Source organism: Barbus barbus (genome assembly GCF_936440315.1).
Source record: "Barbus barbus genome assembly, chromosome: 27".
Classification (NCBI taxonomy): Eukaryota; Metazoa; Chordata; class Actinopteri; order Cypriniformes; family Cyprinidae; genus Barbus; species Barbus barbus.
Genome location: NC_136755.1, coordinates 19,168,861 through 19,184,061, shown reverse-complemented (window position 1 = coordinate 19,184,061; position 15,201 = coordinate 19,168,861). Strand labels below are relative to the sequence as shown.

At 38.8% G+C, this 15,201-nt stretch overlaps 1 protein-coding gene and 1 long non-coding RNA gene across 5 annotated transcripts in view; both read right to left on the bottom strand.

The window, feature by feature from the left end:
* Positions 1 to 15,201, bottom strand: part of LOC306847517 — a 779,007-nt gene that overhangs the window by 469,246 nt on the left and 294,560 nt on the right. The gene's annotated exons all lie outside the window — the stretch shown is intronic.
* Positions 73 to 15,201, bottom strand: part of LOC306847503 (protein argonaute-4-like) — a 23,430-nt gene continuing 8,301 nt past the window's right edge. Inside the window, exons 7-19 of one of the 4 annotated variants that reach the window (XM_079381457.1) lie at positions 10,019 to 10,054; positions 8,573 to 8,660; positions 8,323 to 8,470; positions 8,094 to 8,213; positions 7,607 to 7,768; positions 4,754 to 4,902; positions 4,388 to 4,572; positions 4,142 to 4,301; positions 1,923 to 2,238; positions 1,629 to 1,763; positions 786 to 887; positions 504 to 703; positions 73 to 415 (exon numbers count right to left, since the gene is read on the bottom strand). In XM_079381457.1, the coding sequence (XP_079237583.1) occupies positions 307 to 415; positions 504 to 703; positions 786 to 887; positions 1,629 to 1,763; positions 1,923 to 2,238; positions 4,142 to 4,301; positions 4,388 to 4,572; positions 4,754 to 4,902; positions 7,607 to 7,768; positions 8,094 to 8,213; positions 8,323 to 8,470; positions 8,573 to 8,660; positions 10,019 to 10,054 (1,910 nt within the window). In that variant the 3' untranslated portion in view covers positions 73 to 306. The remainder of the gene's footprint in view (positions 416 to 503; positions 704 to 785; positions 888 to 1,628; positions 1,764 to 1,922; positions 2,239 to 4,141; positions 4,302 to 4,387; positions 4,573 to 4,753; positions 4,903 to 7,606; positions 7,769 to 8,093; positions 8,214 to 8,322; positions 8,471 to 8,572; positions 8,661 to 10,018; positions 10,055 to 15,201) is intronic. The other 3 variants (XM_079381458.1, XM_079381459.1, XM_079381460.1) reach the window with 3 other exon arrangements.

Below are 15,201 nucleotides of genomic sequence, written 5' to 3'. Positions count from 1 at the left end.
ACAAATTAAAAAGACATTCAAAATCAAAACAAGAAATGAAAAGTTAAAAATGGCTCAATTTGATTTTTTTTTCCTCTGTGCATTGGAGGCCAAAAGCCTCTCACTGCAGAACTGCTGGTAGAGGTTGGTTCTTCCGAGGCCAATTTCGACTGGACTGACAGATGGCCTCCTGGCTTCAGAACTGCTTTGCTGCAGACAAAGACACGATAGAGAGAAACGGGAAGAGGAAGAGAGAGAGAGAGAGAGAGAGAGAGAGAGAGAAAGATTGAAGAGGGAGTGTAGAAGAGCGTCTCCTGCTGGTTGACATCAGGCGAAGTACATGGTGTGCTGGGTATCATAGTGAATCTGGACCGCCTTAGCCAGGGCCTGAGGGTCTCGGCCGTTACTCTGTCCTGATACATGACTGCCCTCAGCACTGCGCACAGGAAATGGTACAGAAAACATTAAAATCCATTCATTAATTTTACAAGAATGTCTCAGGTTAATAGTGATATGCTAATAACCTGTCATGGTCTTTGTCCACTAAGTGGTAGCGGGCACGGAACGCCACAAGCCGGGCGTAGTAGGCTGGTGCGGGGATAGAGACAGAGCGCGTGCAGCGCACGTAGGTGTGGCAGAGCTGGTAAGTCAACAGCTGCAGTTCGTCGGCCGTGAAACAGTTGTCATCCCACAAGACGTGATAGTGAGAGGGACGGCTTGTGCCCTGTGGGAAGGAAATGCAAATGTGTGAATCTTGAACAGACAAACGGATAAATTAACAAATAAACAACTGGGCTGTGACTCACCTGGATACCAGCATGGCTGCACAGGTAAAAGTCAAACTCTGAGGGGTGTGTAATGGTGCTGTCCACTGTAGTGCCTGCTGGGACATTGCCACTCTTTCCGACCTGAGTCAAAGAAATTTGTATACAAGATTAGAGGAGAATGCAATGAATCATTCATGCTGATTTTAAGATTAACACAATCTCGAAGAATATAAAACAAGATTTTGCGATGCTTTGTTTATATAACAGGTGCATTGCTCTAGGTTGTCCACCCACATCTAAATCTCATATTTTTCTTCACATACGCCGTATTTTAAAGATTTAGCAAATGTCTGGCTCTGCACAGTCAGTCAACTACGCATATTCTGACTATGAACCGCCCACTTAAGACCGTTAGAAACGACAAACCACAGTATTTGTTTTAACCAAAGATGAGGCAGTTTAAAGGATGGAAAACACAAAAACACTGAAGCAGCCTTATTCAACAGTTAAACAAACACAGTTCCCCCCCAAAAAAGTTTAAGCTTTGCCACTTACAGTGTTAAAATTAAGAATGAGGAAATATGTAATCATACACTACTTTTTAAAAGTGTGGGGGTAAGTTTTTTCAAATGCCATTTCTGAAACTTTCTACTAAAGCAAAGAATCCTGAAAAAAAACGGTTTTACAAAAAGTTTAAGCAACTCAACTGTTTTTAACATCGATAATGATTTGTTGTGGCGTTAGAATGATTTCAAGGAACATGTGACACTAAAGACTGGAGAAATGGCTACTGTACATGTTACTGTATTTGATCAAATAAATGCAGCCTTGGTGAACAACTTACAGTAGATTTATAAAACAAAAAAAACAAAAAACACTTACCCTCTCTGCTTTGTCAGAGCAAAAGAGTCGAGTGTGGTGACGTTTCTGCACTACAATGTAAGTGATTCCTGGTCTGTAGTCCTCTTCTAGACTGATGCAAGCTTTCCTGATGGCGATCAGCTCTGGCCAGGCAACCTAGATAAGACAATGAACAATATTAACTGAAGAAGAAAAACTGAACATGTAATTTCTCCATCTCAAAATCACATTTTATTTAATTTAACTGAAATCAGCTTTCAAATATTATCAATGCAGCAGCAGTCTGAGTCAAAGCATCTCCTCTGGATGACTCACCTGCTTCATCTGGCCCTCAGAGACTCCTCCGCGGTAGTAGATGATGCGTGTGGGCTTGAATCGGGTAGACTTATAGAACTGAATGAGGAGCTCTCGCACCATGTTGGTGAGATCCTGGATGACTTCCTGGCTGAAGAACTGTTCCTGGGACAGGTCCTGGCGTGAAGTTTGCACTCGCACGGTGGCACAATAGCGGCTGGGGTGCCCATCCATGCTGCCCACCACAGCTGCAATGGATGGTTTCTTCCCATCGCCTGCAGGTGGGTGAGTGACATCGGCCCCCAAGAAGATGACTGGCTGCTGGAACACAGAGGGCCTGATGGAAAGCAAACAAACATGAAGGAACAGAATAGAAGTTTTCTTCCTTTGTTCAGAGAATTTCCAGGTTGACAATGCACTGAAGCTCTTTAAAATTGCCTATGATTGTTAGTCCTGTTGCTAGGTGACATGGTTATTGTTTTTGAGTGGACTAAAAATTAATTTATGCAAGCATTGTTTGGGCCCCAGTCTAATCATATACATTTGATATTACCATCTGAAATCACAATGGGGAAAAACTCCTGAACTAAAGATGACATCCAAATCTTTTGGTAGCACTTTATTTGAAGCCTTTATGTATAATGCATTTTTTTTACAAAATGTGTAACGCATTTCATGGTAAATTATGAATACCTACCGTTTATAATTGATGTGCACATACATCATGCATGTGATCAGCTAGAGACAAAAAAAAGGCGGCAAATCTGACCACGCCCCAAGTCACACCCACAAGCCACGCCCCCAGCACTTATCAAAAAATATATATTTTAGCACATTAAAAGATACATCTTATACTGTAAGAATACATACTATTGTCCTGTAAAAAATAAGCAGCACATAATAATGATGATAACAATATAATATATTACAATAAAGTACTATAATATATTATAGTAAAGTATATAGTATATAGAATTGTTATTTAATGAACAGCATTTATTTGTATTTGTCAAATATATTACATTTGTTAATACATTTATTAAATAGAAATCATTTTAAATGTCTTCACTCACTCTTATCACTTTCTTGCATGAATAAAATTAATTTCTCTCTTTTTTAAATCTTATACAAATGTTTGAGTGGTATCATTGTTTCCACAAAAATATTAAGCAGCAAAACTGCTTTTAACATTGATAATAATGAGAAATGTTTCTTGAGCAGCAAATCAGCATATTAGAATGATTTCTGAAGGATTATGTGACACTGAAACTTCTCTTTGTAAACAACATATTTATAAATGTTTCTAATGACGGACGTTGCGCTCCCAAATACAAATTAAAGCGCCTCAAACTCAAAATCCATCTCATGAACACTTGAACTCTTAACAATAAACATGAAACACAACACTATAATACTTTTTATTTTACACACACTCATTACATTTCAAATTTGGACTTAACATACCTGTACATACTGAATTGTCTATTTTGTATATCGTGTTTGTGTATATTTGTACATTATTTTATTTTTATTTTTTATTATGAATGAATGAATGAATGATGCATTTATATAGCGCATTTATTGTGTATTGCTGTACACCCAAAGCGCTTTACAATCATGTGGGGGTCTCTCCTCAACCACCACCAGTGTGCAGCATCCACCTGGATGATTATTTTTTATTATCTGTGTCCTGTCCTGATGCTGTCATTCTGTCGCACTGTGGAGCTACGGTCACTAAAACAAATTCCTTGTATGTGCAAACATACCTGGCAATAAAGCTCATTCTGATTCTGACATGTAGCATGTCAGACTACAGCCTATTATACAGTTACATCATAACCGTTGGGAGTTTTATGACAGCACTAGCAATCTCAAATTCTCACCACCATTCATGAAAAGTCACCAGGTCGAGTAACACGTTTCAGCGCTGATTCTGCTCGCGTTTGGCACTTTGATTTTGAACGCTTTGAAATGTCCTGCAGATGACGCTGCGAGCTTGTACAGTGCTCTCAGGATCATTCCGTCTATGATGTTTTTTTAAAAAAACAATCTTTTCGCAGTTTAATTAGGTAATAGCTCAAGGTGCAGTAACCCCCCCCGGATCTACGCAAATCACATGGGTCATCCCTCAGAGGTCGGACACAACGGAAATAAAATACGGGAGAAAAAAAAAAAAAATTAAATCACATCCCTTATTCTTACTCTCACCTCATCATAAACTATCCTAGTCCAAAACCCACCTTTGATGTGGCACCAGCACATTGTTGATACCCCCTAGTTTGGCGTTGATCTTCAGACAGAGATTGGACAGCGTCTGAGGGGACGTCTTCACCACATTCTTCACCTGAACGCACTGAGTGGCCATTCCTAACAGAGTATCTCCCACACGCTTCACTTCCGCTGGAGAGGCACAAAACCACCTCAGTATCACAGTGTCAAATTCTCTGACTATTGTTGTGCTTCATCTTTAAAGGAGCTCTCTTTACCATAGACTGGCGTTTTCCCAGGCAGAATGACCACAATGAGCTGTAGTCCCACATAAGACATTTTGAGATGCTTGAACATCGGCTCCACACTGTCTGCCCCCTGGGCGTACTTGCAGAAACAGGGCTGGCCTTGGATGGGCATCCCTGCATCCTTGGATATCTTGCGCAGCTGGTCAGTGAAACTCCTTCAAATACACGCACACAAAAAATAATCTTTTTAACCATGCACTTCTGGTTTTGAAAATGTTTGAAAAAGCTTTCAGAATTAAAATGTCAACTTTGTCAAACTAATATATATATATATATATATATATATATATATATATATATATATATATATATAAAATTCTTGATAGCAATCCTTACTTGAGCAAATCCTCTCGGCATTGTTTCTGAGGGGCGAAGCAGGCCACGGCCCACACTTTGATCTCTATACCTGCATAAAACTGCTTTCCCCTCATGTCCCAGACACCCTGGTTGGGTGTGGCCACAGTCTTGTTCTGGGGAGAGAGTCCCTACACTCTTAGTGAATCCTTCGTTCTGATCACCAGATACACATTCTACCAAATACCCTACACTGCCAACCCCATACCCACCAACACCAACCCCACCCAACTCTAACAGGCCTGGGCTAAACAGCAGAAAGCAGACTATGCAGAAAAGACCCACCACCAACCTCCCCATTGGTTAAACACAGAACGTTTTAATATTATAAAATGTAGTCTAAAACTGCAATACAAATCAGCTGTAAAAGGTTAAACATGAAGCAAGTAAATTAATGCAATAACAAATCATTTATTCAAGGAGGAATGCATCTGAAATATCAATACAAGAGTTATTTGAATTTAATACACAAAAAGAAAAAGAAAAAAAGAACTGCTCTAGTGTTCAGGGCTTATGAAATACTAAATGTTCCACAGTAATAATTCTAAATTAAACATGTTTAAACAATGAAAAAAAGTACATTACATTTTTATAATACAATATAATGAAATGAAATGCCCTGAAGACTAGAGCAACTGAAAACACATTAAGATTAAAAGCACTCATAACAAGCTGTTAGAGATAATAGTAACTCAATTTTCAGTTGAGCTCATTAACAAATTACAGTGATAGTATTGACTGCACCATTACTTGGTGCACAGTACAAGTTAGTGACAGTGATTAAGAATAATTTATAAACAAAAAGACATGAGGTTGCAGATCTCTTTATATACAACAGTTTTTCCAAATTAACCAAAACAACTGGTACTGTTTGCAAAGAAAAAGCAATCCCTCAAGAGGTTGTTATTTCACAGGAATGAAGATAAGACTCCACCAAGGATGCTTCTCTACACGAGTAACATCTCACATCAATTTGTGGAAGTTAAAATTAGATGTTCATGTACAGTTGTAGTTTTAAACAATAGCAAACAGCAATAAATTAAATGTGTGGAAGTTTACAGGAGTAATTACAGGTGCTGGTCATAAAATTAGAATATCATGAAAAAGTTTATTTATTTCAGTAATACCATTCAAAAAGTGAAACTTGTATATTAGATTCATTCATTACACACAGACTGATATATTTCAAATGTTTATTTCCTTTAATTTTGATGATTATAACTGACAACTAATGAAAGTCCCAAATTCAGTATCTCAGAAAATTAGAATATTGTGAAAATGTTCAATATTGAAGACCCCTGGTGCCATACTCTAATCAGCTAATTAACTCAAAACACCTGCAAAAGCCTTTAAATGGTCTCTTCTGTAGGCTACACAATCATGGGGAAGACTGCTGACTTGACAGTTGTCCAAAAGACGACCATTGACACCTTGCACAAGGAGGGAAAGACACAAAAGGTCATTGCTAAAGAGGCTGGCTGTTCACAGAGCTCTGTGTCCAAGCACATTAATAGAGAGGCGAAGGGAAGGACAAGATGTGGTAGAAAAAAAAAAGTGTACAAGCAATAGGGATAACCGCACCCTGGAGAGGATTGTGAAACAAAACCCATTCAAAAATGTGGGGGAGATTCACAAAGAGTGGACTGCAGCTGGAGTCAGTGCTTCAAGAACCACCACGCACAGACGTATGCAAGACATGGGTTTCAGCGGTCGCATTCCTTGTGTCAAGCCACTCTTGAACAAGAGACAGCGTCAGAAGCGTCTTGACTGGACTGCTGCTGAGTGGTCCAAAGTTATGTTCTCTGATGAAAGTAAATTTTGCATTTCCTTTAGAAATCAAGGTCCCAGAGTCTGGAGGAAGAGAGGAGAGGCACATAATCCACGTTGCTTGAGGTCCAGTGTAAAGTTTCCACAGTCATTGATGGTTTGGGGTGCCATGTCATCTGCTGGTGTAGGTCCATTGTGTTTTCTGAGGTCCAAGGTCAACGCAGCCGTCTACCAGGAAGTTTTAGAGCACTTCATGCTTCCTGCTGCTGACCAACTTTATGGAGATGCAGATTTCATTTTCCAACGGGATTTGACACCTGCACACACTGCCAAAGCTACCAGTACCTGGTTTAAGGACCTGTTCTTGATTGGCCAGCAAACTCGCCTGACCTTAACCCCACAGAAAACCATTGTGAAGAGGAAGATGCAATACGCCAGACCCAACAATTCAGAAGAGCTGAAGGCCACTATCAGAGCGACATGGGCTCTCGTAACACCGGAGCAGTGCCACAGACTGATCGACTCCATGCCACGCCGCATTGCTGCAGTAATCCAGGCCAAAGGAGCCCCAACTAAATATTGAGTGCTGTACATGTTCATACTTTTCAGTTGGCCAACATTTCTAAAAATATTTTTTTTTGCATTGGTCTTAATTGATATTCTAATTTTCTGAGATACTGAATTTGGGACTTTCATTAGTTGTCAGTTATAATCATCAAAATTAAAGGAAATAAACATTTGAAATATATCAGTCTGTGTGTAATGAATGAATCTAATATACAAGTTTCACTTTTTGAATGGTATTACTGAAATAAACTTTTTCATGATATTCAAATTTTATGACCAGCACCTGTATAATGATCTAATTGCATTAGAATTGAGCTCCTCAAGTTCCTGAGATGGTAAAATAGATTGTTGATGATGCTGAACAGCACTGGCCAAGTGGAGTCTGATCATCATTTCTTTGGTTAGTCCACTCATCCCACGACAACACACACACTCACGTACACACATGCCATTGCTCCCAGCCCACCCGTACTCACCCTGAACCCGAGCCCCAGTACTCACCCTGCTACAGTCCCTCCCAGTGTCTGTACTCACCCGGCCCCCATACTGAAGCATGGGCGCTGGGAGGACCCGCCCTGTCACCTCTGTCATGTCATTGTGCACCACGATGCCGAACTCTTTCAGGTAAGGGTCAGGCCCCCCCACCATGCTGTTGCTTTTGACCTACAATACAATACACCATGGTTGAAATTTGTCTTTGACCAAACCAGCGAAAATCAAATACACATACAAACACAATACAAAACACATAAAAACCATCATACTGAATCACATAGCTTTTTGATGTATAAATCTGATCGCAGCAGGTACAAAGGATCATTTATATAATCTTTTATAATCCTAAAAGGATTAACATGAGTTTTAGTGTTTTTTTTTTGTTAAACAAAGTGATCGGCTCTTTTAACTATAAGGTTGGACTTCTCTTTGTACTGCTGCCAAATTGAGCATTGTGATTTATCTTACTCATTTTTCAACAAGTGCCACTCACCAGTCTGCTGATCTCTTCCTGCCTGTCTGGGGCTGAGCGGGCTGTAGCTTTAATCATGGTCGAGGTTTGGTTATCTGTTAGTTTCTTTATACAGCGCTGTCCTGCCACTATGTTACAAACCTTTATGGAGGATACAAGACAGGATTCAACGAGTGCCAAGTCAAATCAAATTTATTTCTGTACATGCAAAAGCCTGGAAAACACTTCATATGATGTGCATGTCTCTTACCTCAAGGGGCAGATAGGTGTGCTTCTGTTCTTGCCCCACCTGGAGGCAGGGTAGGTGGGGGTATTTGAGCTGCAGGCTGTACTTTTGTTTGAAATACTGGGCAACGGTGCATTCCATAGCTTGTCCATTCTCGAGCTGCAAAGGAAATCTGCAGAAATGTGCAGAAAATAAGAGAAAAAAATAGTTTTAAAGGCTTAACTATTTTACAGCAAAGTTTGCAAACACTGGTAAAAATGTAAAAAGCACTAACGTCTGATGGCTGGCTGGGCGACGCGTGACATTGCACACACGGTACTTCCTCTTCATCTGGCCGCAGTGTGTGACCTCCACTTTCAGTCCTAAACACACAATGATATTAACTCAGCAATTCTCTCCATAACCACAACTGAAGCAGTCTTGGCCCTTGATGTGGCGCAACATATACCACCGTTCAAAAGATTGGGGTCGGTAAGATTTAAAAAAAATTAATTAACACTTTAAAAAATAATAATTATTATTAAATTGATCAAAAATGACAGTAAAGATAATTTACAACGTTACAAAAGACTTAGTTTTTAAAAAAGCTGTATTTTAAAAACATTAAATCACAGTTTCCACAAAAATAGTAAGCAGCACAACTGTTTTCAACACTGATAATAAAGCTGCATTCACGCCCTTTCTAAATTACCGTAGGCTCGAGATTGACAACATGTAACGCTCTACACAGAGATGCTCACGTCCTTGGACTAATGCTTTCCTATGGCAACACTATCAACTCCTAAACATAGCACTTAAATGAATCTGCTGAAGTCAGGTGGTACTGCGGTCTAGTGGTACAAGTCTCAGAAAACTCCCAGCCCACAAGCTGTAATTACCAGGTCTTCGAGAACATGAACGCTTTTTAGTTTAGTTGAAATCTTGCAATTGCAGTAATTCCGACATGGTGTAAACGCAGCATTAGAAGTGTTTTTGAGCACTAAATAGGGCTGTAGCTTTGAATAAATTTACCTTGCGGTGATTTTGAGTGGCTCTATAGTTTGGTATCCAATATTATCGCATTTATTTATTTATGCATGTATTGCTTGCTTACTATATAAACAAGCTTGTTGGGCTATTATTATTCATTGGTACCGAAGACATCACTTCAGCTATGGTCGCCGTCATTTTTGTGTCCGACATAACGAACACAGCACATCTAAATGAGATTCAGTAAATAATAATATATTTAGATAACTTTTACTACCATTTCCCTCACTGAGCTTGGACTTGGATTGTATTTTAGGCCCGAACATGGGTGCAGCAAGTGTAACAGTTAGCCCATAATATGTAAGGTCCTTATTACTTGTAAATTTAAAACGTACATCATTTCAAAGCATGTTTGATAGTGATAGTGTATCAAGATAACGTTAGCTAGCTTACTACACAATCTGAATTCAATGTTAATTTATCTAACATTAGCACAATTGATAATTAATCATTCTTTTTGGACAAATCATTGTTTTATGAACGTAGCCGTCCGGCTTTAAGGCTTTAAGACTTTAAAGAATCCTCTTACTGGCTGGTCACTCCCACTTCCCAACGAGCGGGACTCACGCTAATGGCAATTCCCTTTACAGTCCATGTTTTGATTTCAGCAAATCAGTTTGGGCATATGCAAACAGCGTGATTAATAATCATAAGCCCAACATCCAGCAAGCCAAGAAAACATGCAATCTACCTGAGGGAAGACGTCTTTCACTATTGTAAGTAAATGCTGTTAAAAAAAAGAGAAAAAAAGACATTTTTAAAATTTTACCTTCCAGTGTATTCTTAAACTTGGATTTCATTATTAAAGCACAAATTCAAGCACCAAAAGCAGCCCACACTCTCCAAGTTCTTTAATTAAAAAATATGCATTTTCATTCATTCATAGGGCTAATTAGCTGCAATAACATTATTTAATTTTGCCAATGTTTAAAAAAAAAACAAAAAGAAAGAAGAAAGTACTGACTGACTGACGTTTCAGACTTTCAGTTCTGTATGCTTTCAAATTTTAAGCCACATGTATGCAGGCTATGTAATTTTACTACACCACTTGGGCAGTCACAATTCACATGGTACAATTTACTCAGGCAGATGCTTTTTGTGTAACGTGTGAAATTTTATGACATTAAAATTCTTTTTAGAATCATTGTTCATAAATGGGTTAAGCAAAACAAATGTGATTATTTTTGAAAACCTTTTATACACTTGACTGCAGACACGTAAATTTCATACACTATGTAGTACAGTACAACTATTTTACCATCCCTTCTCCTATAAAAGAATCACAATTGTCTCTTATTTTCCTTTTCTGAAGTTGGCAACCCTAGCTGCCAGTGGTCCCTTCTGATTAAAGCCAACCATTTATTCCAACGAACTCCTTTGAAATTGAATAAAATTGTAGTTTGGAGTTTCTCTGACGACTGTTGTTACAGCTAACAGCACAACATATCCCGAGCATATTGTAACCTTGTTGTGAACCTTCTGGGAGTGTTTCGTTGATCTTCCTCTGATAGTTGTAGCTGCTATGATCATAGACTGAAACAGGTCACGCAGCTGTGACCCAGGCACAAAAATGGCGGCGATAAAGCACAGTGACGTCACATGGTCCGAATGAATATGTACAAAGCCACTAGAAGGCAAGCCTGCAACCTTTATCCAAAAATCGTAATAACAGCTAATGCTTCCACTTTGGCGGTACGTGGGAAAGGAGACCAGAGGCCATTTTATTTTTATAGATATCAATAGAGGAGAGGCTTCACTACGCTGAATAAACAGCTTTTTAGAGGTAACAGCTTAATTAATGAATCAACAGCCTATCGGCAAATCTTCAATGTGTTTTACATTAACAATACTTTTGGATTGAACTATTTTAAGAGTTTACACCGAAAAAAAAAGCCGTATTATAAGAAGTCACTGACTTTTTGCAACAGGTGGGATTCAGCTTACGGCACTTCTCATTCACTCCTATGGTATCTGTAAACGGCGATCAGAGGAGGGCCCAGCCGAAATTCTGCTCCTCCCGGAACGTGATTTCAACCGTGCCTCCTCAGATTTTCGAGCCAAGTGGATTTTGAATGCAGCGTCCAAAACACAAAAAAATAGCCGAATAATTAATTAATTAAATATATATATATATATATATATATATATATATATATATATATATATATATATATATATATATATATATATATATATATATATATATATATATATATATATATATATATATATATATATATATATATATATAAAAAAAAATTTTTTTTTATATATTAAATATAAAAAATATATATACACGATCACACTGATGTGATTAGATTGTTCATTGCTAAATTCAAATCTGTGTAAGCGATTTGGCTGGCATTGAGCCAGACACATTTTTACAGCACTGTGCATTATAACCAATCACACACGATTCTGTTGAGCTTATAAATGCAGTGACCAATCAGAGGCGTTCAGATGAGTCATTGCTGAAACACCAGTGTTTTGTTCAGTGCGCGCGCTCGCTGACTGAATTCTGCTATCTGGTGAATTCTCTCATCATAAACAAAACTAGCGCAGATGTGCATACGATGCAAGTAAGAGACTCATTTCACAGTGTAAACAGCTTCAATGATTATGATGGGAGTTTTTGAGAGTGTCAGTGATGAAGTCAGTGATGTTCTTTGATAATGTAATTATTCTTTGATCTCTTTCTGTACAATGAAAGTGTTATAATTAGTCATTCACAATGTTTAAACGTTTTTATGGGTAGTTAATAGATTACACTAACATTAGGCTACTTTGCCATTGCCTGTTATACAGGGTGGGCCATTTATATGGATACACCGTAATAACATGGGAATGGTTGGTGATATTAAAGTCCTGTTTGTGGCACATTAGTATATGTGAGGGGGCAAACTCCTCAAGATGGGTGGTGACCATGGTGGCCATTTAAAAGTCGGCCATCTTGGATACAACTTTTGTTTTTTTCAATAGGAAGAGGGCCATGACTTATTGGTAATGTCACAAGAAAAACAATGGTGTGCTTGGTTTCAACTAGGGGTGGGCGATATGGGAAAAATATCATGTCACGATTTTTTATAGAAATATCACGATTCACGATTTTTATCACGATTCTTTGTTAGTTTTACTATTTTGGTTTTACAAGTTGTCTGAGCATTACAGCCAAACTAGAAAGACAAAGATGCATAGCTGATATTTAGGCCAAAGTGGGCGAAGATAAAAATCTTTGTCATTATTTAATTTTTCTTATTAAAAAATAAGAACAAAGATACACATTACAAATACACATAATATACAAATAAAACAAACAGTGCTTTATTTCCAGGTACAATAGGTGTATTTAGCAGAGTATTCAATGAAATTGAATGAACAAGTATAAAAATAAAACAATACATAGACTGATTCCTAAAGCAACTGTATTAAAGTTTTTCAGTCAAGAATAGTGAGTGATTTTTCTCTTTTGCGTTTTGTTGTTTTGTTAACGTTAAATGAATAGTTCCCCCACAAATTAATATTCTGTCATCTGTCTGTCAATTCTGTCATAATGTTGTATTTTTATACCATCATTTACTCAAAAGTTGTTTTAAACCTGAATGAGTTTCTTTCTTCTGCTGAACATAAATGCTATTTTGAAGAAGGTGGAAAACCAAACAGTTGCTGGTCCTCAGTGACTTCCATAGGATTTTTCTTTCCTACTATCAAAGTCAATGTGGGCCAGCAACTGTTTGGTTTTCCACTGAGTAAATAATGACAGAAATTAAATTTTAGGGTGAACTATCCCTTTAATGACAGTCGACAGCACGTTTAGTGTCCTGTCCCTTTAAGAGCTGCACGCATCTAATATACAGTACAGGCACGCATCCGTTTCTCTCTTAACTATTTACTTTCATTTTAGAGATAACCAACTCAGTCTGTATGTAAACCTTGTGTGTTTTGACAGTATTAGCGCAAAATATAACTTAGTTGAGTAATCAGGCGCTGTTAGACAGGCGTTTTAGTGCGCGTGCTTCAGGTGTATGCGCTCCGAACAAGCGCACGTCAGACCAGCGCGCGAATTAAACATTTAACCAGCAAGGCTTGTATGCAAATAATGTACTTTTGCGATCGCGAATAAGTGCAGTGTCCTATCAGAGTAACTCTACTGCTGTATGTCGTGTTGTACAGTATATAGAGACGGCGGCGCCAGAACTGTATTTGACAATGTGCGCGGTAGCGCGATACTACGATATTTCTTAAAAAGCAGATCGTGGAGACATTTTTATCGTCCACGATCAAAAATCGTCATATCGCACACCCCTAGTTTCAACGTAACTTTATTCGTTCAGGAGTTATTTACAAGTTTCTGACCACTTATAAAATGTGTTCAATGTGCTGCCCATTGTGTTGGATTGTCAATGCAACCCTCTTCTCCCACTCTTCTAAGGGGGTCAGATCGGGAGACCTTGGGGGCCATTCAACTGGCCCACGACGACCAATCCACTTTCCAGGAAACTGTTCATCTAGGAATGCTCGGACCTGGCACCCATAATGTGGTGGTGCACCATCAATGGAAACCTCAAGGCCACTGGATATTTGAAATTGCTACATGATGATGCGTTTCCCTCTTTATGCACTGAAGCTGGCACGTTCCCTGAGTTTTTCCAGCAAGATGGTGCACCACCACATTATGGGTGCCAGGTCCGAGCATTCCTAGATGAACAGTTTCCTGGAAAGTGGATTGGTCGTCGTGGGCCAGTTGAATGGCCCCCAAGGTCTCCCGATCTGACCCCCTTAGACTTTTATCTTTGGGGTCATCTGAAGGCAATTGTCTATGGTGTGAAGATACGAGATGTGCAGCACCTGAAACTACGGATACTGGATGCCTGTGCTGGCATTTCTCCTGCGGTGTTGCAATCAGTGTGTGAAGAGTGGGAGAAGAGGGTTGCATTGACAATCCAACACAATGGGCAGCACATTGAACACATTTTATAAGTGGTCAGAAACTTGTAAATAACTCATGAACGAATAAAGTTACGTTGAAACCAAGCACACCATTGTTTTTCTTGTGACATTACCAATAAGTTTGATGTGTCACATGGCCCTCTTCCTATTGAAAAAACAAAAGTTGTATCCAAGATGGCCGACTTCTAAATGGCCACCACCCATCTTGAGGAGTTTGCCCCCTCACATATACTAATATGCCACAAACAGGACTTTAATATCACCAACCATTCCCATGTTATTACGGTGTATCCATATAAATGGCCCACCCTGTAGATTAACTAACATCATCTATAAAGGTGTAAAAATACATTTACTTATATTTGAGAATCAATATATTTCATGATATAGTTAACACGTTTGGGAATATTTACTTTAACTTCAAGCGCCACTTTACAAAGCTCAATCGACGATCGGTGCATCACCTGGGTAACGCTGAAGCTGATGTTTCACTTTATAAAGATCAATAGCATTGATTTAATGCATTTACCAGTGCTGACACCAGTCAAGGGAAATCCCCTTAAAAAGGATACATCTACAAATATCGCTGTCATCTTAAGGACGGGAAACCCCAAACAGACTGCAAAGAACTAGCTGCGATGAAAGCCAACGATGTTGTCGCCTCGCATCGGCAACGTTGGGCCAAAAAGCTGCATGTGAACACACCGCATAGACTACAGCCGACTGTAAACTAGCACGTGCGTTCTGTGTCTGCGTGAAAGGAATTAGCCGTCTATATCAGTAGTAAATATTCGTCTTTCAAACGGAGAAACCAAAAAGATATACGAGATAAACCCAGATATACGAAACGTAAACAAAGCAGCGCTTGCTTACCATTTTGAATATCAGTAACACTAATAACTTTTATCATTTTACGCGGATCATGTT